We start from the raw sequence: 27192 nt of genomic DNA, 5'->3' as shown, positions 1-27192 counted from the left end.
ACTATATAATGTATTCTTACAATAAAGTAAGCTAGAGAAAGAAATGTTATTAAGAAAATCATGAGCCCGGCTGGTGTGGCTCAGTTATTGAGGGTCAACCTATGAACCAGGAGGTCACAAGTTCGATTCCTAGTCACGGCTCATGCTTGAGTTGCAGGCTTGATCCCCCGTATGGGGCATGCAGGAGGCAGCCAATCCATGTTTCTATCTCTCCATCTTTCTCCCTTCTTCTCTCTCTAAAATCAATAAAAACATATTTTTAAAAAATCAGGTGCCTGTACTCATATATAAGGATTTCTGGTACCAAGAATTAACCAATAAGATGCAACCTTATGATGCCATGTAACCAATAAGATGAAACTCTATTATATGACCATATATATATGGTTTGAGACAGGGTATTTACACTGAATGGCTATTTTTGTGCTGACTGTTCTCATTTTTTATTTCAAAATCTAAGGGAAAAGAGGTCAGTGCCCCTGACTAGACAGGTATTGCATGTTTTAAAAATTATTGTGGCACACCGCTTGAAAATCGCTGGTGTAGAGACCTACAATAGACCTTACTATATGCTATTATTCTTACTTTATAGCCCCTTCTCATTTGCCAAGCGTTTTTACCTAATATATAGTGGAAGTAAAAAGCTAATGGTAACACATAGAATAAAATAGAACCAACAAAAGTTTTGTTCATTGTGGCTGGCTTATTTCACTTAGCATAATGTTTTCAAGATTCATCTATGTTGTAGATAATTATATTTTTAAATTGAACCTTTCTCATGAGTGAGAAATCCTGCAATATGTAATCTTTTATATAATGAAAAGCGGTTGAATCTTTTCCCATGAATACTCAACTCATGTCTTTTGTGCATTCCTCCTAGCCAAGAACAGAAATACCTCTACATTTATTCAAATATTTGTGTCCATTAGTAGCATTTTGGTTGTCCTTATATAGATTTTGCATAGGTATGTTAAATAAAACTGGTTTTTAAATTGACAAATAAATAAAAACTAATAGTTGAACATCATTTCTAAATTACTGTCATCCTCTCAATCTGTAAAATTGGAAGTTTCATTAAAATTCCACAAGGTGGCAGACTGGTTCCAATATATCTGGCTAGTGAGTTCATTAAAAAGAGAGTTCAAATAATCAGTTATTTAAATACATTCTAGATATTCCCAGTATTGGTATCCCCAAATATAAAAAAGCTTTCTAAGTCAATACAACAAATCTATGAGTATTTTCTCCAAGAAACAGCTTTACAAATGATGGTTAATTTTGTAAATCAGTTCAAAAAGCTTATCATTAAATTAGCTATAGAATTTTTTTAAAGTTTCATAAAAGTTTTAATATATTTTATTGACTTTTTTAGAAACATCGATGAGAGAGAAACATCGACCAGCTGCCTCCTGCACACCCCCTACTGGGGATGTGCCCACAACCAAGATACTGGGGATGTGCCCACAACCAAGATACATGCCCTTGACCAGAATCGAACCTGGGACCTTTTAGTCCAAACTGGTTAGGCTAGCTATACAATTTTACATTTACAGTAAACGAGACTTAAGAGGTAATTTAATTATATAATTCTTACCCAATGCAAATATCTTTATCCTTGGCGTCAAAAAACCCCACAGAACTGGGAATTTAAAATGATACAGTCACTATGGCAAATGGTGTGGCAGTTCCTCAAGTTAATAAACATATAATTATATATGGCTCAGCAATTCCACTTCTGGGTAAAGAACTGAAGCAGAGACTCAGATACCTGTATACAGTATTATTCACAATAGCCAAAAGGTGGAAGCAACCCTTCACCATCAATAGACAAGTGGATAAATAGAACGTAGTTTATACAGTGGAATGAATATTATTCAGCCTCAAATAGGAAGGAGATTCTGACACATGCTACAACATGGGTGAACGTTACAGACATTATACTAAGTCAATATCCAGACTCAAAAGGACAAATATTGTATGATTCCACTTATATGATGCACCTAGAACAGTTAAATATAGAATGTCCCCTCCCCCCAAAAAGTATACACACTTTAACAGCTGGTAGTTCAATTTTGAAAATGAAATGTATTTTAATAAACACTGCCTTTATAATTTTTCAAAGTGTATGTATACATTTTTGGAACACCCTATACATAGAGACAGAAAGTAGAATTGTGGTTACCACGGACTGGGGTAGGGACATTATTGTTCACTGGCACAGAGGTTCAGTATGGGATGATGAATGAGTTCTGGAGATGGTGGTGATGGTTGTACATGTGAGTGGATATAATGCCACTGAATTTTTTTTCTTTTTAATCTGTTGGTATAGTGTAGTAATAGGTTTTCTGATTAACCATTCTTGCATTCCTGGGAACACCTTACTTGATCATAATATACTAAGGGCCCAGTGCATGAATTTGTGCATCTTGAAAGGAACTGTGGGCCGTGAGGCTGCTGTGGGCACAGAGGCGGGTCTCGGCCCATCCTCGGTGCCCCCGCCTGGACTCTCCTGACGCAGCCCCCAGTCCCATCTGCCCCTGTCTACTCACTCCCACACCAATTGCTCCATGTCGTCAGCCGGTGCAAGTGGTGGCTGCTGCCCTAATCGCCCCTCTGGAGCAGGGGGAGATGGAGAAGCCCCGAGTTGCACCTGCTGATGGCGCCTTGCGATTGGGGCTGGCGCTGGGCACTGGCAGCAGGTGCAAGCGCCGGGGCAGGACCGTGGCATGAGGGAGCAAAGAATTTTCAGTAACCACCAGAGGCTCGCCCCAATGACAGTGATCAGCACCCCGTCTTGGTCTGGTGCCCCTGCTCACCTGCTCCACCATCCTGTAGCGGCCAATGCCCGCCATGTTCTGCACTCTGCCATCTGCTGCTGATCTGCGTGCGCCCCCTGGTGGTCAGCACACGTCATAGCGACGGGTTGTTCAGTCTATTTGCATATTAGGGTTATATATAGAGATTATTTTTTTAATTAATTGATTTCTTAGAGGGAGAGTAAGAGAGAGAGAAACATCAATCTGTTGCCTCCCGCACACCCGACTGGGACTGAGCCCACAAACTGGGCATGTGACCTAAGAATTGAACCAGCAACATTTCGGCACACAGGATGACATTCAACTGAGCCACATGGGTCAGGGTGATCATAACATTATATACTGTTGAGCTTGATTTGCTAGATATAAGAATTGTAAATTATAAATTCTATGTTTATTTTTTTTCATTTGTATCCTGTGAGATTTTATGAAGTTCTGGGACTTTATCCAACTTGAAGCTGCCAGTTAGCTGTTACTGTTTTGTGGGTAATGGCAGAAGACATGAGATTCCTGGGACACAAAAAACTTGCTCTCTCCCTCTCTGAAATCAACAAAAATATATTTTTTAAAAAACTGATCAGGATACGGAGGAACTGGAAAGTTCAAACTCAAAACCCCGAGGGCCCCCAGCTCTGACAGGTCCTGGGTTTCAGGCACATCCCCTCTGCCCTCCAACCTTGGTGGACCAGGCCATGGCTCCCCAGATGTCCTTTCACTGTATGGACAGGACAGGGAGTGGCAGCTGGTCTGGTCTGGAGCCTACATCTTATAGGCCACACAGAGTCAGGAGAACAGGAGCCAGAAATGAGACTCATTCATCCACTCTTCCAAGTTTACTGAGTATCTGCCCATCAAGCACCAGGTAGGATTCCAGGGGCAAGTAGGTCCTGTCCCAGCCTCCTGGAGCCTGTACTTTAGTGTTGATGGGCGGTGGTGGTAAGACAATATACAAGCATGTAAATTATATTGATAATTAGCATAGATAAAATAACATAAAGGAACAGATACCTCACCAAAAAATATGCATGAATGACAAAAAAATTAAAATATGCTCAACATCATTAGTCTTGTTCAATTATTTCTGATTCTCTTTAGGATATAGGATATTAATGTCTCTTCTTTAGCTTAAGGCTCTGGTTGTTAAAAAAAAGAAAAAAGAAAAAAGGGGGATAACGTGGAACAAACTGTGGACTGATTATTTTTTGAGGTGTCCTTTGAAGAAAACCTAGTATCTCAAATTCACAGAAATGGAAAGTAGAATGGTGGCTACTAGGGGCTGTGGGAGGAGGACATGTGTTGTTTAATGGATATATTGTTTCAGTTCTGCAAGGTGAAAAGATTCTGGAGATCCATTGTACAAAAATGTAAATATACTTAAAATTACTGAACCATCCTATATAATAAAAGGGAAATATGCAAATAGACCCAACAGCAGAGCAACCACTCAAAGCATAATATGCTAATGATATGCTAAGGCTATTCAACCACTTGCTATGATGTGTACTGACTACCAGGGGGCAGATGCTCCGACCAGTAGGTTAGCTTGCTGCTGGGGTCTGGCTGATCGGGACTGAGTGAGATGGGCCAGACATGCCCTGGAGCCCTTGCGCGGACCCTCCCTGGCCCGATCATGCACCAATGGGGTCCCTCAGCCTGGCCTGCACCCTCTTGCAATCTGGGACCCCTCGGGGGATGTCGGAGAGTCGGTTTCAGCCCAATCCCACAGGCCACTCCCCTTGGGAGGGCGCCAGATGCAGGGCTCATGGCTGGCGAGTGCTGCTGAGGCAGCACAAGCCTCTCCTGATCGGGACTGACTGGGCGGCAGGCACAGTGGGGCTGGGATGAGTGGGGGCGGCAGGTGTGAACTGAAGGCGGCATTGGACTGCAGGTTTCGGCCTGATCCCTGCATGCCACCCAGAGGGGCCCCACCCATGCACGAATTCGTGCACCGGGCCTCTAGTATATTTTAAAATGCTCAAGATGGTTAAAAGAAGTATCAGACATTTAATATCAAGATGACATGGGGATTTTATTTTGTAGAAAAGCAACATCTAAAGAATTCCACAGACAGCCCTAGGATGTCTAAAGTACTATACTGTATATAAACATGTCATAATGAAAACACTGAAGCACTGAAAGATACCAAAGTACTTCCTGAATCCAGAAGTCAAAATAAACTCAGTATGGTTTTAACATCCTTTTCTCAAAGTCCTAATACGCTGACATTTGGTAAACCAGGTAACTATCCAATTATAGCTTTGGGCAATACATAACTTGGTGATGTCTAAATCTTCTGTCAATACAGAAACTTGCTCACACTCATCTAGTATATCTCCACACAAATATTTTAAAATTTAAATTTCTTGGTCAAGTGGTATAGTGTTTGAATTAATTATATTTAGATGTTTCCATTATAAAGTTAAATGAACAACTAAATTAGTAAAAAGTGCTTACTATGGTTTTATGGGAACATTAATACTCTGACAAAAATGTTTACACATGTGCTCTATACTAATATTGCCTTTTTAATTTAAATCTAAATTTTCCTTCTATTTTACAAACACTTGTGTGATTTTTTAAAAAATAAATTTATGCCTTCTTAATCCTCACATATTTTTTGCCCCTCCTTATTTCTTAACTTAAATTCAGTACAAGCTTTCTTGGCATCTTAGGCTTCGTGAGTATTCTTACTCCTGAACATGAGCAGTTCTATGGAGTCCTAAAATCCAGCATGGGAATTACTGTTAAATTAGTTCTAGAAAAAAACACGAAAGACATTTTTCTTGAAATATGCAGAACATTCATGCCAAATCTCTTGTTTATACAATAGACTGGTAAAACCGGTAAATTGCATATATAGATTATATTCCCCAAATAGAATAACTTAAATATTAAAATGTACCTTTAGGTTACCACCATAACTGACCTCATAAGCATAACAAATGGCAATATTCCATACAAAAATCACAAAATCCACTTACTTTAAATGCTGAATATCACAGTAACTACTCTCATCTCCCTATGACCTATTCAAACTACAGACAGCATTTTTTTAAGCTACTCTACCATTTATACCCTAATTAGAAATTTATACGGAACACAATTTTATGTTCAAATATGGAAATAAGCAACATTATTCCAAATCCCAAAAGCATCCCAGCATTCTGTAAAAGGAAATATCCCCAGCGGCTACATCCATGGTCACTAGCATCATTGTGCAGCATCTCAGGTACCTTAAAGAAAAAAAAAAAAAGAGCAACTTTAAGTTTTCAAAACTACAGATTAGTTTTTATAAGCCTTTGCAGGATAGTTTATTTGTACTATATGTAGCTGGATATACGGAGTCAATTCCTTAAAACAAGACCACATACATACTGATTCTCGCTAATGTCACATAGCATTTCCTAGCAGTTTAATTAACAATGATTATTTACCATCTGCTTAGCAAGTCAAATTTATATTGGTCCCATTTGCTCCTGCTTCATGCCTGTATCTGAACAGAATATAACCTATGGCTTATCTGAGTTCAGATATATGAAAACCTTACACTATATAAAATAAAATTTTAGTGCCCTGGCCCATGTGGCTTGGTTGGCTGAGCGTTGTCCCATGCACCAGGAGGTTCTGGGTTTAATTCCTGGTCAGAGCACATGCCCAGGCTGCGGGCTAGAGCTCCAGTAGGGGACGTGCAGGATCAATGATTCTCTCTCATCAATGTTTCTCTCTCCCTCTCCTTTCCTCTCTCTCAAATCAATAAAAACATTTAAATCAAAATGGGGTAGATATTTCTCTGTACCCTCAGACACATTAAGCAGGATAAGAATGTGCTTGTGATCAACAATTCAGAAAGATAAACTCTAAAGGAACTATATTTTATATTCTACCTTGTTGAGTATAGGATGACTTATCACTACTGCATTCAAATCTAAAGCCTTTTTAAAAATAAGGTTTCCCTTAAGTTTCTCTATTTTATTGCTAGTCAATACTATAATTTGACATCGTAAAAACTTACCATATCAACCAGAGCAACATACATGAATAAGCCAGCAGTAAGTGCAAATATCCACATAGAAACATTTTCAGCATAATGACCAATGAAAATTCCTGTTGCCATTCCAAGATATGCCAGCATGGCTGACAAAGCATTATAAAGAACAGCCTGCTTAACAGTCATGCCAGCCTTTAGTAAAACAGCAAAGTCACCTTTAACGAAAACAAAAAAGGGGATTAAGTAATTGAAAAATCATTTTAAAAACACATACCTAAGTCTTTGCCCTGGAAAGTTCTTAATAGTGGTTAGAGCGTTGGCCCATGGACTGGAGCAGCGGTTGCCAACCTTCCGGACCTCACAGGCCACCAGTGGTCCGTGGACCACCGTTTGGTGACTGCTGGACTGGAGGATCTCTGGTTCGATTCCCAGTCAAGGGCACAAACCTGGGTTGCAGGTTGGATCCCCGGCCCTGGTCGGGCACGTGCAGGAGGCAACCAATTGGTGTGTCTCTCACATCTGTTTCTCTCTCTCCGTCCGTCCATCCGCCCCCCCCCACCCCCCCGCTTCTACTCTCTCTAAAAATCAATCGAAAAAAATACCCTTGGGTGAGGATTAACCAAAACAACAAACAAACCAAACAAAAACAACAACACATACCCAAAAGACTTCACAGATTTAAGAAATTACCTAAATTTTTTTAGAAATTATCTAATTTTTAAGAGGAAAACAACAGTGTAAATCACTCTAACACCTCTATACACTAAGATTTTTTTTATCCAAAGTTTTTCTGAATGCTCCCTTTGTTAATGAGTGATACAAACCTACTATTACTATGCTCTTACACTGTCTTTAAGGAGCTTATAATTGGCCATAAACTGGAGGACCATGGAGAACACACATGAAATGATCAGCAAATGATAAAGGCAATTTATAATTAAGAGCTAAAGAGTCTAATGTTCTAGTTACACAAGGAGAAAATGAGATACATTAAGACAGGAATACTTAAGGCTTCATGGAGCATGAAGGATCCAGAACAGAACATAAACCAGATGTTGATTATAAGCACTGAGCAGGCAAGTGGGAGGCCTTCTGAGTGGCAGAACACATGCCAAGGAATAGAGTGAAAATAGTGTCACGGTGTATGCAAATATGTGTTTATAGGGAAAAAACAAGGACATGACGGATCCAGAATAACTTTGGGAAGGGGTTTTTCTTCAGTTCCAAAGAGATTCTCTCTGTTAAGGGAAGATGACTCATTTGATTCCCGTGGTCTAATTCATACTGTGTGTATGAAGAAATGACCACTGAGGTGTCAGTATGCTGGCATAAGAAAATAGTAGGGGAAGAGAACGTGAAAGGAGGCCCAGGTACCTCTTTGGCAACCCCACATAAGCAATTGTGTAATTGTACTTATAGGGTCAGAATTCTGGCTGGAAACAAACTTACATTCATTAAGAAAAGAAAGCTAGCTAGGTTAGCAGACTTAAGAGAAGGCATAAAAGTTATGAGGAAGCAAAAGCTAATGACACTCAGACAATTGAGCCATCTGGAAAATACCATTTATATGGTTCTCTTACCTAATTCATGAGGCAACTCGTGACAAAACACAGCAACAGAAGTACTTAAACCACTCGATAAACCCTCAGTGAAAGCAGCACCTGTGTAAAAATCAACCAGAAAAAGACTGACTACATTATTTTATGGGTGTGTTTCTAAAAAAAAAAAAAAATCTTACCAGCATACAAAATGAGGTAAAAGAAATAAAACGGATTCTGGTTGTGAATAAACAGAACTTTCCCAACTGCACTCTGTATCTTTGTAAGTAACCCCAGATTACATTCAATTAAGTTTAAATTTCCAGTGGAGCACATGCTGGTATGATTAAAAGGGGACAGTTCCACTATGCATTATAAAAATCTGAGAAGTAATTGCTACCGCATCAAACACTTATTTAAAAATATAAAATAAACTGATTTAAAAGGTTTAGAAAAAACTCATCAGTCAAGAGTACAAATTGTTTTACTGGCCTCAGAGGAATTCACTACATAATCAGACTTATTTACATTCATTCTTTCACTGTCTCATAAAAAGAGTCTAAGACAAATAGCTCTCCTCCTTTTAAAAGCTAACATATTATACAACTGGTCATGTATAAACCATGACTTAGTATTTGAGTATTCTCTGTTGCTTAGGCTGTGCATAATACATAGAGGGGGGAGAGCACCAGGCTCCCAGGGAGCCAAGGCCTGGGCTCATCTCAAACAGCACTATCTCTTTGGGCAAGTGGTTCACCTTGCCAGGCCTCAGCTGCCTAATTTATAGCTATTTCCATGGTTCCTTTTAGAACTAAGTTACTAAAATTTGTAAGTACGTATTCTATAATCTCCTATTTGTGGTATAACAATTTAATAGCAAAAACTCTATAGTTCTTTGGATAGAGATTGGTAACTGAACTTATCAGATATAGAATCCTTTATAGCATGAAAGAAAAGCTGATAGAACAGATTCTTTTACTTTAATAAATACTGTTTATATTGCAGATAAGAGAACTTAAATGAATAGGGGACAAAACTCACACATGCTCCAAACACACTGGAACCTGATCTTAAGACCTTGCAAATTAAAACAACTTTTGGTAGTTACAATATAGGTAAATGGAGAAAGCACCGCTCTTTTCACTTTATTATTTCACTGTCAAAGTAGCCAAAGAAGAAACAACATTTTGATAATCAACCAATAAGAGGCAAATATGTAGATGTGTACCAATTGCTAAGCCATCGCTGAAATTGTGCAGGCCATCGCCCATTATCACCATCCATGCCAGTGTGGCAATGCCAGCATCTTTCAGCTCCTCCCGAGAGTAGCGCTGACTGTGACTGTGGGGGTGGTGGTTTTGGTGGTGGTGGTGATGAAGAATATGATGGTAGTCATGATGGTGGTGAATGAGATCATCTGACTGGCCCAGTGTATCATGGAAATGCGAGTGGCATTTATTCTTGCACCCTTTGGGTACATATTCATTATAGACTTCCTGTGGATGTGCATGGGCTATCATGACCTCTTCTTCTTCTAAGATTGCTGGCTGCTGAGAATCAAAGTGGGAGGGCTCCTGTGAGTCTGCTCGTAAATAGCTTTCAGGCCCTGGGTATAAACAAAAAGGACACATTTCAAACATTTCCACTGACAATTAAAGTAAAAAAGATCTTAAAATGGAGCAACTCTCTCCCATATACCTGAAGGTCTAAACATTAGAGTATTAGTATTATTTTTTTTAACATATTTTTTATTGCTTTCAGAGAGGAAGGGAGAGGGAGAGAATCATTGATCGGCTGCCTCCTGCACGCCTCCTACTAGGGATCGAACATGCAACCCGGGCATGTGCTCTTGACCGGAATCAAACCTGGGACCGTTCAGTTGCAGGCCAACACTCTATCCACTGAGCCAAAACCAGCTAAGACCACTCGAGTATTATTGATGAAAAAAACATTAATAGGTTTTAATGAATTTTAAAAATTAAATGGTCTCACATATTAAGAATAGATTTTAAACATTAACCTTCAATAACTACTCCTCAGATCCTCCCTTAATTTCTTCTGCCTCCTTATAAACAACTTACTCACTGGCAATTAAAAAATGTATGAGTCAAAAAAAAAAGAGGGACATGGTTCCATCCCTTCCATATAGTCCAAAAAGAGCAATGAGTTCTCTCCAACCCTCAGATTCATAAGGACTTACGATCATCTGCGTCTACTTTCTCCTCATTTGTTGAAAGTTGAGATTCATACTTGGACAACCGCTTCTTAATCTCCTCGTCATCATCATTTTCAGTTTTTTTCTGATTCTAACATAGCAAGGGAAAGAAATACTTTAATGGGGATCGAGCCAGTGACCCAGGCATGTGCCCTTGACCAGAATCGAACCCAGGGACCCAGCGGTCCGCAGGCCAACGCTCTATCCACTGAGCCAAACCAGCCAGGGCGGAAAGAAATACTTTAAAATAGCTGGTTTGCTTATGCGTACAACTTTAAATAGACACTTAAACAAAAGATACAGAAAAAACCTGCAGAGTAACAAACCTTCATTGGAATAAAGGCCACCTAAAAGGACAAGGCCTGCATTTAACTTGCACAGCACCCAGCAATGTGTCCCAGGCACAGTAACTGTTCAAAAGGTGAAGAATCAGTGCCTCAGTAATATGAAATGTAGAAGAATCACACTCATCTTTATGAATGTCCCCGAGGTCTTCTACTCTAAGTGTGGTCTTACGTAAGCAGCACAGCATCCCCATGCACAATCTCAGACCTAATGAATCAGATGGGGATTTTAACTAGATCCCCGTGACTCACATACACATTAAAATTGAGCTCTGCCTCAGGTTATCAATTTAGAACCAGCTAGAGAGCATTTTCTTCAGGCATTTAGTAATCTGCTAACCAATGCTAGGTTTTCTCCATCTCTCTTTTGTATGCTGAAAATCCGTACTTCCCATACTTTTTACATCCTAAAACTATACTGTGACACTGCTATGTATTTATTATTATAACTAAAATACTTTTCATATAATATAACACCAAACAAATCTCAGCCTTGAATTTATAATTAGGGTTTTAACCACTATGCTTGAGATACTGTTCCTATCTCTGAGCCCAAGCAAAAGGTCACTGTCTAACCAGCGGTCGCCAACCTTTCGGACCTCACGGACCACCAGTTGGAGACTGCTGGTTTAAACAATGGTACTAACTTATATAGAAGATAATATTCAAAATACTAAAAATGTCACACAAAAATTACATTTATTTGTAGTACCTTTGAATATGACTTAAACAATCACTATTATACCTAAGATTTCATTCTAGTTCTGACAGTGTATAAGATATCTGTACATTCTTACGTTTGTGGATGAAAAAGAGGCTCTATAATAAATCTGACAAGTGCAGTGACTGAAAGTAACCTCACAGGATAATTGATCTGATCATAAATTTCTAACTGGGAAGGTTATGGTCTATAACTTCCCTCGTGAACTGTTACCTTTGCCTTAAGTAAGCCCTGTTCATTGTTTTTGTACATCTGCTAAAACACCTTTGAAATGCCTCTTTTTCATTCCCTTTAGGAATGGAACCAGAACCACCTCAGGAGAGCACATAATCTTGTCAACCATCCTGTATTGAATCACAGATATTTCCTGGCCTTGCTCTTTCACTTCAAGTAATCTTCCTTACTTCCCTCCTTAATTCCAAATGCATAAAAGAAATTGCGAGCTCTCATTCTGGGAAGCATTGTTCTTAGTCTGATGAGATCCTGCTCCCAGGCATGTCCTGTTTGGCTCAAATAAATTCTGATAAACTCATAAAAATGTTCACAGTTTTGTATGTTCTTACGTCAACAGGTTGTAAGAATTTTTAAAGGCAAGCACACACACAAATCTTTATACCTACCCTTAACACAATACCTCAAACAGAGGAAGTATTTAAATATCTGTGAACATGAACAATTCAGGGTATTTTAAATAACTTCACTTGATGCTTCATTTCTTGTTGGGCAATGACTCTCTCTTGAGAACTTACAGATCTTAATGAATTCCTTTATTCCTTAAGTATTAAGGGCCTATAATGTTCCCTTGCTAAGCGCTGGCAATACACGTAAAATAAGAAACAAAGGGTCTCTGTTCTCACAGAGCTTATCACCTACAGGGAAGGCGGAGGCTTTACACAGATAATGATTACACAATTCTTTGATTGCATTTACAAAGAAAAAACACAGAGTGCTCTCAGAGTGTATAACAAGACAATACCACATCTCAGGACAGGCTTCCTCCAGAAAGTGATATTTGTACCAAGACCTAAAGATGAGCAGGGGTTTGCTGGGGAAGGGTGAGAGAGACAGTATTCCAGGCAGGGAGAATAGCATGTAGGAGGGCCAGGAAGAAGCCAGCCCATCTTTAACAGAAACAAGGACAAGGTGGTTGGGGCCTAGTAGGTTAGAGACAGGGTGGCTAGAGATAAGGCTGGGCAGCTGAGACCAGACAATGCAAACTGGTTATACTGTAAGAGTTGTGGCTTTGTCCTACAAGCAATGAGAAATCACTAATGGAGGGATTTTAAGTAGTGGAGTCCAACCTCATTAGATTTTCATTTAAACAAATCACTCTGCCTGGATTAGAAGACAAAATAATGTCAACATGTCCATTAGGAGGCAACTATTGTCACCCAGGAGGGAGATAAGGATGGCATGGACTAGAATAGCAAGGAAGATGGAGAGAAATGGAAAAATTCTAGATATATTTAATATAACTAGGTTGAACATGAAGAGGGAGATGTCATTGATGATTCTCAGATTTCCAGCATGAGCAATAACCTTTACTGGCAGAAAGTTTGATGTTGAACTGTTTTAACTGTCTAACTACTAGTATATCAAGTATGAAATGTAAACTTAATTTTAATAGAGATTTCAGATTGTCATAGATGGCAAGTAACCTAAAACTATGATATAAAGGGGTGCAGGATGGACATCTTAAGGAAAATCCTAGGTAAAATGTTCTGCTATGGGTCTAAAGAGCTCTAAATACCATGTAATGAATAGCTTTTTTTTCTTTTTAAAGAACCAAATGAGATTAAATAAGATCTGGATGTCCTTGAAAAGAGACACTCAATCTAAAAAGAAAGAGGACAATGTTGGCAAAACTCCCATCTAGAAATTATGTTTACTTGCTGTTTAATGTTTCTTATACATTCAACAACTATTTTTTTTTTAATAATCTCTTACATGCCAGTCACTATTCTAGGAATTGGAGATGTAGCAGTGAACAAGACAAAGAGGTCCTGGCTCTTAAGAGCTTATATTCTAGTAGAAGCTATTTTAGTTTAGAATAGGGATTATCAAACTTTGACTACAATCCACAGTAATATATACATAGTAATATATATATATATACACTATACTGTAGTATTTTTTTAAAGCATATTTTTATTGATTTCAGAGAAGAAGGTAGAGACAGAAACATCAATGATGAGAGAGAATCATTGATCAGCTCCCTCCTGCATGCCCCTCTCTGGGGATGTGCCTTGACCAAAGAACCACAACTTTCTGGCTCATAGGTTGATGCTCAACCACTGAGCCACGCCAGCCAGGCTATTGTTGTATTTAAAAACATGGATACAAGATAGATTTCACACTCACTAATAGGTTACAAGCTAGAGTTTGAAAAATACTATTCTGTATTAAATCACAGAGAATCTATCATGTTAAAGTGTCAGATTAAACAAAAGTTATCTTTAACTAAAATTTAAAAACTAAATTGAAATTATAATGCTCAGCCTGGCTGGTGTGGCTGAGTGTTGACCAGGAGGTCACAGCTCAATTCCTGGTCAGGGGGCGTTTCAGAAGCAGCCTATTGATGATTCTCTCTCATCATTGATTTTTCTCTCTCTCCCTCTCTCTTCCTCTCTGAAATCAATAAAAAATATATTAAAAAAATTATGTTCAATACATTATGGAATTTGAAACAGAAAAAAGGTAAAACCAACCAACAAACCCCCAATCCTATTCCCCCCCAAAACTAAAAATGACCTTTTATTTTTTTTACTTTTTAAATATATTTTTATTGATTTCAGAGAGGAAGGGAGAGGGAAAGAGAGATAGAAATATCAATGATGAGAGAGAATCATTGATTGGGTGCCTCTTGCACGCCCCCTACTGGGGATTGAGCCCACAAGCTGCGCATGTGCTCTTGACGGGAATTGAACCCAGGACCCTTCAGTCTGCAGGCCTATACTCTGTCCACTGAGCCAAACTGGCTTAGGGCACCTTTTATTTTTTTAAGTTAAGAAAAATTCCAGGTGGGTTTGGGGGACTGGGTGGAAAAGGTGAAGGAAGTAAGAAGTACAAATTGGCAGTTACAAAATGTCATGAGGACATAAAGTACAGCACAGGGAATGTAGTTAATAATATTGTAATAACTGTGTATGGTGCCAGGTGGTTTGAGAATTATCGGGGATCACTTTTGTAAATTATATAATTATCTAACCACTATGCTGTACACATGAAACTAACATAAAATAATACTAATATAAAATAATACTAATGTTAACTTTAACTAAGAAAAAAAAAAAGTGTCAAAAAGCCTGGGAAGATCACACAAAAATGTAATAATGGTTGTATTAGAGTGGTGCACTACAGGAAAATCCTATGTAATAAAACCCTAATATGCAAATCGACCAGATGGCTGGTTGTATGATGTGCACTGACCACCAGGGGACAGATGCTCAATGCAGGAGCTGCCCCCTGGTGGTAAGTATGCTTTTACAGGGGGAGCGCTGCTCAGCCAGAAGCTGGGCTCACACTGGCGAGCGCAACGGTGGTGGCGGGAGCCTCTCCTGCCTCTGCTGCAGGAAGGTGGTAAGGAGCGAGGGGTCCCAGACTGTGAGAGTTATGTCTGACTGCCTGCTTAGGGAGCTGGCCTAAGCTGGCAGTCGGAGATCCCCTTAGAGGTCCCAGACTATGAGAGGGTGCAGGCTGGGCTGAGGGATCCCACCGCCCCAGTGCATGTAACTTTGTGCACCGGGCCTCTAGGATTTTTCTCAAAAATTTTCCAAAAGTTTTCTAACGAGCATGTTTTATTTTGATACTATTCTAAAAATAAATTAAAGAAATGTTTTTCAGAAAGATTAATTCCAGAGAACATAAAGAAATAGGATATTGCCTCAAACCAGTCCAAGACCAATGGGAACACAGATGATAATTTCCTGAATTAAGAATGAATAAAATGCCCTGGCCAGTTTTTCTCAGTGGTTAGAGCACTGGCCTGCAGATCACAGGGTCGAGGTTCGATTCACGGGCAAGGCACGCACCTCGGTTGCAGGCTTGATCCCCGGCCCAGCCCGGTTGGGGCATGTGTGGGAGGCAACCAACTGATGTGTCTCTCTCAGAATGATGTTTCTCTTTCTCTTTTTCTCCTCCCCCCCCCTCTAAAAAAAAAAAAAAAAATCAATGGAAAAAATATCCTTGGGTGAGGATAAAAATAAAAAAATAATGAATAAGTTATTCTTATTTCACTTCTTTCCTCTAAATTTAGGTCCAGCAAAGAGAAGATCCAAGATTTGCACTTTGAAAAAACACCCCCCCCCCCCCCGCAAAAAAGTATAAAAGCAAACAAAACCAAAGCACAACAAAGGGAAAAAAAAAAGATTTGCAATTTGAGATTTTTGTGAATGTAAACTCCGTAAAGGGAAATATTCCCAGGACTAAGTAGAAGGCTGCTTTCCTTTCATACAAGCACTTTTTCCCACAGTGAGCTCTATGTTCAGTGAGAATAACTCTGCTAGTTTTCAAATGTCCTTATGAGTTATAGCTGTTATTGTAACTATACAATTTAATTACCTATTGCTCAAACTATGTGATGATGGTGAGAATAGTTACTTCTATGAAAACTTAAGTTGAATGCATTTGAAAGTCAAAGACAAGTTGCTTTAAAAAAAGGGCTATCAAATTATGTAAAGTGACTACTGTCTACAATTTTTAAAATTTCTGAAATCTAAGTTCTACACTCAAACTATCCTTACAAGTATGTAACCTCTGGCTCAACTTTAGACAAACCAAAACTGAAGATTGTAGATGAAGCATCATGGCTGTAGAAAAAAAAAAAAATCATCACACAGAATCTAACTCAAAGATAATCTTGGTCAACATCAGGAGTATACAAATGTTCTAAGTTAAATTAAAATGTCCAAGATATGTACATGTAATTTTTAAGAGTCCCCACTGGAAAAAAATAAAAAGTCGCCACTAGGTTAGTCTTTAGAGTGACTGGCCTGGTCACATCAGATAAGAGGCAAATAACCACAGGCAACTCAAAGTTATTTTTACCAGAAATAAAGAGTCTACTGTTTGGTGCCGGAAGCCAACTCCAGCATGTCATAATTGCAAGAGTTTCATCAAAAGGTTGATGGAACTTGGGGACTCAACAAGGGCTGAGTCACATATGTTGTCACCTGTTGGGAATGGCTGAGGACATTTCCCCAAACCTGAAAAGGATGATTGCTTGCTGCCAGACAGCTCAGGGCATCTTAATCTACATGTTATTGCCTCCTACTGGCCAAACACCTGAACAGCCGTAGGCAAATTCTTCCAATCTGACAATGGATTTTTGTACCTAACCCTACCCTTTGAAGTATATATCTTGACCTTGCCTTAGGACAAATTGTGTTAATAAATAGCAAGGGATGCCCTGGCCGGTTTGGCTCACTGGATAGAGCGTCGGCCTGGGGACTGAGGGGTCCCAGGTTTGATTCCGGTCAAGGGCATGTACCTTGCTTGCGGGCACATCCCCAGTAGGGGGTGTGCAGGAGGCAGCTGGTCGATGCTTCTCTCTCATCGATGTTTCTAATTCTCTATCCCTCTCCCTTCCTCTCTGTAAAAAGAAAACCAATAAAATAAAATAAAAACTAAATAAATAGCAAGGGGTCCTGAGACAAAGAGAACTTAGTTTCTTTAGCTAGGCTCCTCTCACCCTCAAATGCCTTTCAAAATTATGTTTCATCTCTGGACTCTTTATTAAGTTACACACAGCCCTTCTCCAGATTGCTGAACCCTTCTAGATGCCGGAATAAGAACCCTGGTAGTTTGGCTTCATACTATTTTCTAGAGGAAATTTACAAAGGTCGTATCTGTGAAAGCCACATATCCTTTCAAAAAAAAAAACTGAATAACTAGCTACTGGGTGAATAATTAGAAATTAATCACATAATCATAATTACCAATGAATATTGATGGTATATCCATGGTTTTTCTTAAACCACTTTACTGGGGTATGATTGAGATATAAACAGCTTTACATATTTGATGTATACTACTCAGAGAGTTTGGGGAAAAGTATATACCCATGAAACCATCAGGGCCATAATCATGAATCTTCTGATCTTCAAGGATCCACTTGTGCCCTGTTTGGTCATTTATATAAATGTTTATCCTTGCCTTTCTCACCCTCTCATGAGTTTGAAGGTAATTCTGAAGATAGACAACTCCAGCATTAGAAAGATACAGACTTGCTCTCCATTAATGTCTCTCAGAGCTAAAAGTATCTCAAAAATGCTCAACACCTCTCAAACAAAGATCATATACCCAGGACAAGCTCTGCTAACAGTCTAGTTAGAATACTACTCTAAATAAATGTTTGATGCATAGTAAGTACTTAGTAAACTTTTTCTTACCTTTTTCTTCTTATCTTTAAATTGCTTGATCAATGTGAGTACATGTTCAACAAGAAACATTAAATACAAGCCTCCCAGAGCTGTTAGACCCTTCCATGTGGAATCAAAATAGGTACTTTCTTCTATGTTTTGAGAAGACAGATAACTGAACAGTGGCCCTCTCTTCATTTCCATTGCTGTTTCTTCATGGCTGTGACTATGGTGGTGACTTGCATGAGACTAAAAGCAAAAACAACATGTGTTTTATAAATTCACTAGTTTCACATGTCTGAAAAACTGGCTAAGATAAGGTCAAACTTGAAGTAATTCAGAATTGGGCAATTAAAAAGGATACTTTGGAATGAGGGAAATTTAGGACATTAAATAACAGGGAACTGCCAGACTTAATAGGTCTGTAGAGTTTACTGCTTCCACTCCTCGCTGAAAAGCTCACACCACTGTCATCAGTGTGCTTACAAGAAGCCCAATCTGTGTAATGAGCCCTGGCAAGTACCTGATCCAGGGGCTCTGGCCAGTGGCCTGCAGGAATGCAGCAGAGACTATGTTACTTCATGTTAGGAAGTTGGGTGTGGCACATACACAGAGGACAGACTAGGTTTGGTGGTGGGGTTATAGGGTACACCCCATGTACATGTCACTTTGTGCAGCAGATATTCCTGAACATCTGCCATTTGATGGTCAGGGAGTTTGTCACAGCAAAACAGCTCCCTTTCACTACTGGAGAAAGCATGATGAGATATGTAGAACTCTAGGAATACCACCCCCCCCACCACCACCTCACACATACCTGCAAATCTCTAAGGGAAATTTAAAAAATTAGATCCAAATATTTTCTACCTGCGCACCTACCCCAAATATTTAATGGAAAAGTAAACTCACTTTACCAAACTTGCTTTACTTAAGAATTCACTCATGTCACCAAGTACAAATCTGTAAATACACACCTTGACTCAACTCTGAAGAAAAACCCTCAAGTTTCTTGGGTAGACAGTCACATTTTTTATTTTTGTGGCAATTACACTAACATGTAAGCAGACAATTCACACTGTTGCAGACTGTCATAATACTAGCATCTGAGTAGAATCTGTCTCCTTTTATTAACTGGACCCCCCAAAATTAAATTAGTCTTTATAAAGAAAAGCAAAAAAACACACCACACAATGTAGTAAGATCAAGCACAGCTCTGGCTGGTGTGGCTCAGTTGGTTGGAGCATCATCACATACACCAAAAGGTTGTGGGTTCGATTCCCAGACTGGGCACATATCCAGGTGGTGGGTTTGATCCCCGGTTGGGGCTTGTGCAGGAGACAGCCAATCAATGTTTCCCTTACATCGATGTTCCTCTCTCTCTCTCTCTCTCTCTCTCTCTCTCTCTCTCAAATCAATAATAATAAAAAAAAGATCAAGCCTCAAAATGCAGCTTTTGGTTACCAAATATATTTTAAAATCAACTCCTCTAAACCAAATTTCTTACCTTTATAAATACCAATACAAAGAATTCTAGTACAAATAAACAAAAAAGTATGTATATTTTCAATGTTGAATAATACAATACACTAATAGGACAAATTACCATACTTACATGTGGAAGAAGATGTAAAAAAGCATCACCACTCAATGTCCCAACAGCCAATGCCACAAGGAAACTCAGGAGAAACTTAAAAAACACCCGATTCATGAGAGGCACTAAAATAACACCCAGCAAAGACAGGAAACTGATGATGGAAATGGCTATAAAGCCACCAACCCAGGCTGTCAAACAAAAGAGCAAAGGTAAAAACATACAATTGATAAACTTTAAAAGAGAGACTTTGGAGTAGCATAAAGTAACTTATAACGTAGGCAGTCTTAAAGAAATACAAACTCAATAACCAACGAATGGGCTCAAATGAACAATTTGAATGAACTCTCTAGGTAAAGAGCATAACCTAATGGAAAATCCTTCAGCTGGTAGTGAAAGAAGGGAAAGAAATGATAAACAAAGATGAATTCTAGCTCATTTGGGAACTGAGCTTTCAGACTCCTGTAACACCTAAATTATGAAAGAGAAGAGGAATATGTTAAAGGAGAGAGAGAAAGAAAGGGAAAAAGAAAAAAAGGAAACCGAGAATTATTTCCTCAGTAAACAAAGCAATTATTTCTTCATTCTAGTTTTTGAGCACTGAAATTCTAGCCAGGGGTGAGGAACTTACAGCCGAGCCTTATAAGGTCTGGCCAGGGGTGAGTTTTTGAGCACTGAAATTCTGGCCAGGGGTGAGGAACTTACAGCTGAGCCTTATAAGGTCTGGCCATGGGTGAGAAATGTCCAGTCAGACTTTAAAGGTCACCAGAGATGAGGACCGTCTCTAGAACATCTGGCCCGCAGGCTGTATAAGGCCTGTGACATCATTTGGTCTAGCCCTGCCAAGGCTAGGAGTGAGTTAAATGAGCAAATATAACAGGCTAATTTTTTTTTCATTCTTTATTGATTAAAGTATTACATATGTCTCCTTTTCCCCCCATTGACCTCTCACCGGCCACTCCCACCCTCCACACATGCCTTCACCCCCCTATAGTGTCTGTGTCCATTGGTTATGCTTATATGCATGCATACATGTCCTTTGGTTGCTCTCTTATCCCCTGCCTTCCCTCTGAGGTTTGAGGGTCTGTTTAATGCTTCTCTGTCTCTGGATCTATTTTTGTTTATCAGTTTATGTTGTTCATTATATTCCACAAATGAGTGAGATCATGTGATATTTATCTTTCTCCGACTGGCTAATTTCGCTTAGCATAACGCTCTCCATGTCTATCCATGCTGTTACGAAAGGTAAGAGTTCCTTCTTTCTTACAGCAGCATAGTATTCCATTATGTAGATGTACCACTAGCAGGCTTATATTTAAGTTGATAATTCTGTATGGCCAGCAAATGATTTATAAATATCCAAATGGCCCTGGCAGAAAATAGGTTCCCTAACCCTGCTCTATACTATAGCACAGCTTATCCTGGTTTGATTTATTAATAACAGACCAGAGCCCTGGCTGGTTTGGCTCAGTGGATAGAGTGTCAGCCTGTGGATCAAAGGGTCCTGGGTTTGATTCCAGTCAAGGGCACATACCTTGGTTGCAGGTTCAATCCCCAGTAGGGGGTGTGCAGGAGGCAGCCAATCAATGATTCCCCCTCATCATTGATGTTTCTCTTTCTCTCCCTTTCCCTTCCTCTCTGAAATCAATAAAAAGATATATTAAAAAAATAAATAAATAACAAACCAGAATTGGGCTCCTAAACAGCAGAGATGAACTCTGACCCTTCTTCCCAAACAGGGTGACAATATAAAAAGCCCCAATTCCAGATAGCCCTTGACATTTCATGACCTCAGGCAAGTTACAACCTATGTTTTACTCATTTATCTATTTTTTTTTAAAAGATAAGGCAAGTACCTCTTTTTAAAAGCACTCCTTGGGCCTTTTGCTAATGACCCACGGAGCCCTCAAGAGAAAGGGCAAAGTAAACACCGCTTTTGGGTGAAGCAGCAGCATGTTGTGTTGTTTTGCTTTAATCGGTGGTGTGACAAGTTGTTAAAATAAAAAAAGATAAGGCAAGTTACAATCTAAGTTTTTTTTAGGGTCAGGCTAACATGCTTGCTTTTTTCATTCAAGGCAGAATGATCTCATTCATGTGGAATCTAATGAACAAAATAAACTGATGAACAAAACAGATCCAGAGACATAGAAGCATGGAACAGACTGAGGAATCTAAGAAGGAAGGAGGGGTGGTGGGGTAGGTGGGGAGAGGATAACCCGGGAATTTATATGCATAGCTCATGGACACAGACAATAGTGTGGTGAAGGCCTGGGAGGGGCGGGTGCAGGGTGGAGGGGATCAATGAGAAAAAAAAGGGGGGGCATATGTAATACTTTCAATAATAAAGATAAATTTAAAAAGAGATGTTATATTTGAAATTATGCTAAAAGTGAATAGGTTTTTGTAAATATAAAGAACACTAACAACATAAATGTATCTACTGGAAATTATTTTTACATAAAAAAACTCAATTCTACCTATTTGTAAAGAATAGGTCTTTGGAGGGATTTCAGCTTTCTTTTCACTCGTTGTATGAATCAGACACGATCTAGCATCAATTTGATTGATGATGGCTGGGCAGAGATAGTTGAACTCCATTTCATTCAGCAGAACCTGGATGCCCATGCCATGTGATGTGAGCAGCTTTGACGCATTGAAACACTAAAGAAAACAAAGCAGTGAAAAGCACCAAAAGGCATTCCCATTAGATAATCCAAAAAGTTGTTTGATGACACAATACCCTTTCCTTACTGAAGCTGCTTCTTAATTTTAGGTTAACACTGATTAAAATCAACTTTTGTTTTAAGTACTTTGGAATTTCTCAAACTACCTGGAGATATTATGTCATAATAGTGTTATCTCTCCTCTCTGCTTACTTCTAGGTAGAAAGTTACATCAGTCGCCTAGGGAGAAAGCCTTAAGTGAAATAAGCTTGAGGATAAATGAACATTCACAAGCCTGTTAACTCACTTTATAAACCTATTAAGGAAATGAGCTTTAATTTCGAGATGAGGGTCATTAGACATTGGCACATATGTTATTTTAGTACCAACGCTACTTGGCCTAAACAAGTCCAAAACATGTCATTCTTACAACAATGACCATACTTGCAAAACTTAGTTCAGTTCTGACTACACACTTGGCAAAATAATGCTCTACGAGAGACTATTAAAGTATGTACATTACTCTCACACAGGGTAAAGTTGGTAATAAAAGCAAACCTATATTGGCAGGCAGCTGTTTCAACAATTTAATGAGATGACTAGTTTGAAGAGAATCTTCTGAGTAACCTAAGCTCCTTCTATTCCCCCAGAATTGGTGGTAGCAACTGTTTCTCATCGTCTGTAAAGTTATTTTAAACTCCACCAATTCTTGGTTAATAATACAAAGAACAAACTTTATTACCAGTGTCGCTAAGGGAATGACCATTTGTAGTAGTATCCCAGAATTAGAACACTCATATGATGGCTTGCATGAAGTACTTAAGTTTTGCTTATTAACATGTATCAACTAACTCCTTGTTCTTGACATCTTTCAGTCAAGGCAAAGTGAGTACAGCCTTGAAGTCTAATCTAGAAAAAACACATGAAATCAGAACTTCACTGCCCAGGCATTCACTTGTCCAGTATGTCATTCTTGGCAGCAGTTCCAATGACTTCACAAATCATTACAATCCCTCTGCAAGGAGGTATTAACGTTCTTGAATTCTTCAACCCCTTCAACCACACCTTTCCCTAAAACATGGATTCTAACTCCTACATTTTCCACCTCCCATTTTCTACTTTTTATTAATAATACTTGCCTTCCAAAAATAACTTTGATATCTGCTTTCTATACTTATTTTAAATTCTATATAGAAAAGTTTTAGCCCAGCTGGCATGGCTCAGTGGTTGAGCATCAACCTATGAACCAGGAGGTCACGGCTCAATTCCCAGTCAGGGCACATGCCCACGTTGTGCTCAACCCCCAGCGTGGGGTGTGCAGAAGGCAGCCGATCAATGATTTTCTCTCATCATTGATATTTCTATCTCTCTCTCGTCCTTCCTTTCTAAAAGCAATAAAAATATATTTTTAAAAAAAGTTTTGAAGGCAGCACTATTCTTACTATCCTCCAAGTTTTTTTTCTTTTTTAAATCAGAAATGATTACAACATGGTAGGGACACTTTAGGCCAAGTGCCTTGCTGAGAAATTCCCTTTTCAGTAACTTAACCATTTTATTTTTACTTTAAACTCCTTAAAACTAGAGATAGAATGGCAATGACAGAATAGACAAGCAGGCATATTGATTAAAATAAGAACAGCCTTTATCTTACCTCCTGAGTATTTGCATTTGTGTTTCTGGAATACATAAACTCCTTTCTGGGCTCACTCACAGATTCATTTGTTTTTCTCCTAGCGGGCCGGCTCATCCGGCTCTTTTCTGTAATACTGGGTGGAGTGGAACTGCTCACATCTTTAGGGAGCTTTCCAGGTTTTGGAGTTTCTATTGTCTCCAGAAAATGAGTTCCTTCAGAGACAGCATTATATACAGTTGAGGTCACTTCACTAGCACCAACACCATCTTTGATTAAAACATTCCTTCTACTATTGGCATGTTCTGATCGGCGAGATCCTTTCCCCTGGTTGTTTCTAGTGTCTTTACTGGAACTATCAGAGTCAAGGTCTGGGCAAAGAGCTTTTCTAGTGTCTTTACTGGAACTATCAGAGTCAAGGTCTGGGCAAAGAGCTTTCCGATTATTTTTACCGGAAGCAGCATGATTACGGTGAGAGTGATGCTCATGGTCGGAGTGATGCTCATGGTCAGAGTGATGCTCATGGTCGGAGTGATGCTCATGGTCGGAGTGATGCTCATGGTCAGAGTGATGCTCATGGTCATGGTGTAAATGAACTCTTTTAATCTTATCTATGCCTATATTCTGAAGTAACTTTCTGAACCCTTCAACTGACAAAGAATTATTTTCTCCATAGCGATGGAAAAGCTGCTGTAGATGATGTCGCTGGGTGGTAACTGCCAAATCAACATCAATGCCAGATTCCCAGTTTGGAATTTTCTCCGTGGTCTGAGGGAGAGCAGTTGCTGATTCTACTTCATGAAGGAGATTTGTGACTGACAGAGTGAAGGTCAGGATGAAGATTAAGGGTAAACTCCTCGCCATTGCACCTTCCTAGAGAAGACAGAGAAAAGAAATTTTGTCTTCACTTCTATAATAATTTGAATTAAAAAAATCTCCTGCTAAACACTGATGTCTAACTCAAACAATCAAGGTCTATAAAACCTCATTTAGTGTGGACAGTGCAGTGTTAGGTACTGTGAAAATACACAAACAAGTGTCCTAGGCTCTACCCTTGCATTACCAAAACAAGAGAAATAACTGGAGAACTGTTGAGTGTTAATACACTTGGAGTGCGGGAAACGAGTTAAGTCGGCTCGCGTGAATTGCGCGTACTCCGCGGGAGCCGTCTTTAACTCAGTTCATATAGATTTGCGGTGGAGTGCGGGAAACGTGTAAACTCGGGCCAATTGTAACTGCGTATTACCAAATATTTGTTTGTAATCCACCCTTTTGGTGGATGGAACAAAACCAAAAGACAGAGCCATCTTATATTTTGGCGGGAAATTCACCCGCACTCCAAGTGTTAAGATTCAGTAATTAGCACTATACAAGTAATAGTAACTCAGACACTGGAGAGATCCATGTGGCCACAACCATATTGGCAGCTCCTCACTGTGTTGAGAACAATGATTTAAAACAAAACTTACCTCTACCATTGCCATTTCATAAAACATTATTTTAACATCAAAAGGAGTAGATATAGCAATATCAGAATTATTCACAGTTAAAATTTTTCTTAAACTATATACAAATCAATTTAAGGCTTCTTTCCCCAAGAGCACTCTTCAAAGTCACCCAATTACGCCTCGGGATATGTTCTATGCATCCTCAAGTAGATGTGTAATTAAACCACACAGATGGGATCTTTTTTTTCCTATTCAAAAATGACATCGTTCCAGGTCAGTACATATAGACTGACCCCATGCTTTAGATGACGGCATAATCATTAAGCTCCTTAAGTTAAACTTCATTTGATCACAGATCATCACTCATCCAGACAAAGGTGTTTGGAGATAGGAATTGAGTTGAGCCTTGAAAAGCAGAATTCAGTTAAGCCGAGGAAGGTACAAGTCCATAGATGTGGATAGACTGGTATCTCAGGACCCAGTCAGTCGTCACCAAACTCTGGAGCGAGAGAGCAAGGGCCTGGGGCGACCTAGCTCTACCGCTTTCGGCTGCTTCTCCTTGCACCAGGAAAAGCGGGCAGTACCCATGTCCAGGGTGACTGGGGAAACCACATGAACGGTTACATGGGAGCGCATGTTCCCAAACAATGTCGGCGGTGTTGCACAGCTGCTGATCAAGCCGGGAGCAGTGAAAATGGAAGTACCTAAGGACCATAGGGATAGGCTCCTGAAAGAACAATCTTTCGGACCTGAAGTTTTAATAGGCAAACGAGAACCATTAAGAAATCATTCGCAGGCAAGGAGCGGGGTGGGTTGGGACAAGCACAGACGGAAGCGCTCGGGGGCAACTCCGCGCCTTTCTCCCGCGAGGATGCTGAAGGCGACCGAGGACCCGCGGGCGGACCTTCTCCCCTGCAAGTCCGCGAGTGTTGTCGGAAAAAAGCATAAAGAAAGGGCCGGGAGAGAGGCCAGTGGAGAAAAAGGGAAAGAGGGCAGATCACTATTTCCAAGGGTTTTTTATTGTTAATACCCGTCCCTACCTTCGAGTAGGAGATTAATAATACTGTTTCCCCAGAAAGTCCTCCGTTGGACTCCTAAGCCCATCTGGGCATCCTACACTGGGAAGTCCGACCCTCGCGGCCTGAGGGGCTCCCCTTTCTGCAGCCCCCGCCCGGACCTGCGGGACTCACCTCTCCGCGGCCTCGCAGTTCCACGTTCCGGCCCCGCGTGCAGGTTCAGTTCCCCACAAGCGGTCCGGAGGGCTCGGAACCGGCCCGTCCTTCTCTCTCTGTCTCGAAACCTCTACAGGGCACGGGGAAGCGGCAAGCTCATCGGCCCGGACGCCCCTCGGTCGCGGGGACCACGGCACAGCCACAAGAAGCCGCGCCCCACGCGCCCTCGCCTCCCGGGAGCAGGACAATTACTAATGAGCGCGGCGCGCGGCGCGCGGCCGGGGAACACCGCCTCTGCCGGCCTGACTGCGGGACATGCGCAGTGCGGCTCAGAACCCCGTCCCCGCCAGCAAGTCCGCGTGGCCGCCTGTTCGCCGGCGCCGCGGGGCACGTAGGGGCGGGAGGGCGCGAAGGCGCGGCCGAGCGGACCGTGAGCGTCGAGACCGACTGGGGACCCTGTCTTTCTTCGAAGCCCTCCGCGCCTCTGCGCCACTGAGGCCCGAGACTCGCTGGCCAAGGCTCCCTCCTGGGCCAACGCCGCTGCTGCTGTAAGTCCGGGCGTGAGGGGCAGCGAGACGCTCCTGACGCAGCCGCGGCTCAAGTGCCACAGTCTTTCTGGAAGGTCCTGAACCGCTCCGGCCGGGCTTCGTCCTGGGGACCGAGGCCGCGTTTGTGCGCAGGGCCACGGTCAGCAGACCAGAGGTGGC

General features: G+C 40.4%; 1 protein-coding gene and 1 non-coding gene across 4 annotated transcripts; one reads left to right on the top strand and one right to left on the bottom strand.

The window, feature by feature from the left end:
* Positions 1–4826: 4826 nt before the first annotated feature.
* SLC39A6 (solute carrier family 39 member 6) lies at positions 4827–27061 on the bottom strand. Of its 3 annotated transcripts, XM_014452571.2 has the most exons (11): positions 26504–27061; positions 24272–24738; positions 23887–24220; positions 22050–22233; positions 19594–19763; positions 18012–18230; positions 10543–10648; positions 9571–9948; positions 8385–8465; positions 6829–7019; positions 4827–6049 (listed from the first exon to the last, which is right to left on the bottom strand). In XM_014452571.2, the coding sequence occupies exons 2-11, from the start codon at positions 24727–24729 to the stop codon at positions 5897–5899; spliced, it is 2274 nt and encodes a 757-aa protein (XP_014308057.1). In that variant the 5' UTR covers positions 24730–24738; positions 26504–27061; the 3' UTR covers positions 4827–5896. The 3 variants fall into 3 exon arrangements, with proteins under 3 accessions (XP_014308057.1, XP_023606642.1, XP_023606643.1); XM_023750874.1 differs by having other exon boundaries at positions 23887–24738; XM_023750875.1 differs by lacking the exon at positions 8385–8465 and having other exon boundaries at positions 23887–24738.
* Positions 21428–21564, top strand: LOC111825201. The gene has a single exon (XR_002828340.1). It is a non-coding gene; the product is annotated as a small nucleolar RNA SNORA21 (small nucleolar RNA).
* Positions 27062–27192: the final 131 nt, after the last annotated feature.

Source organism: Myotis lucifugus, unplaced genomic scaffold, assembly GCF_000147115.1.
Source record: "Myotis lucifugus unplaced genomic scaffold, Myoluc2.0 scaffold_16, whole genome shotgun sequence".
Classification (NCBI taxonomy): domain Eukaryota; kingdom Metazoa; phylum Chordata; class Mammalia; order Chiroptera; family Vespertilionidae; genus Myotis; species Myotis lucifugus.
Note: the sequence above shows the minus strand (reverse complement) of the source record. Positions and strands in the feature narration are given on the sequence as shown.

What these genes read in the sequence shown, in the direction of transcription:
- SLC39A6 (XM_023750874.1), bottom strand. Translation starts at nt 24,729, where the DNA reads ATGGCGAGGAGTTTACCCTTAATCTTCATCCTGACCTTCACTCTGTCA. An exon ending in CAAATGCAAATACTCAGGAG is followed by an intron (nt 22,234 to 23,886) that starts GTAAGATAAAGG and finishes TGTTTTCTTTAG; the next exon opens with TGTTTCAATGCGTCAAAGCT. An exon ending in TTTTACATCTTCTTCCACAT is followed by an intron (nt 18,231 to 19,593) that starts GTAAGTATGGTA and finishes TTTTGCTTTTAG; the next exon opens with TCTCATGCAAGTCACCACCA.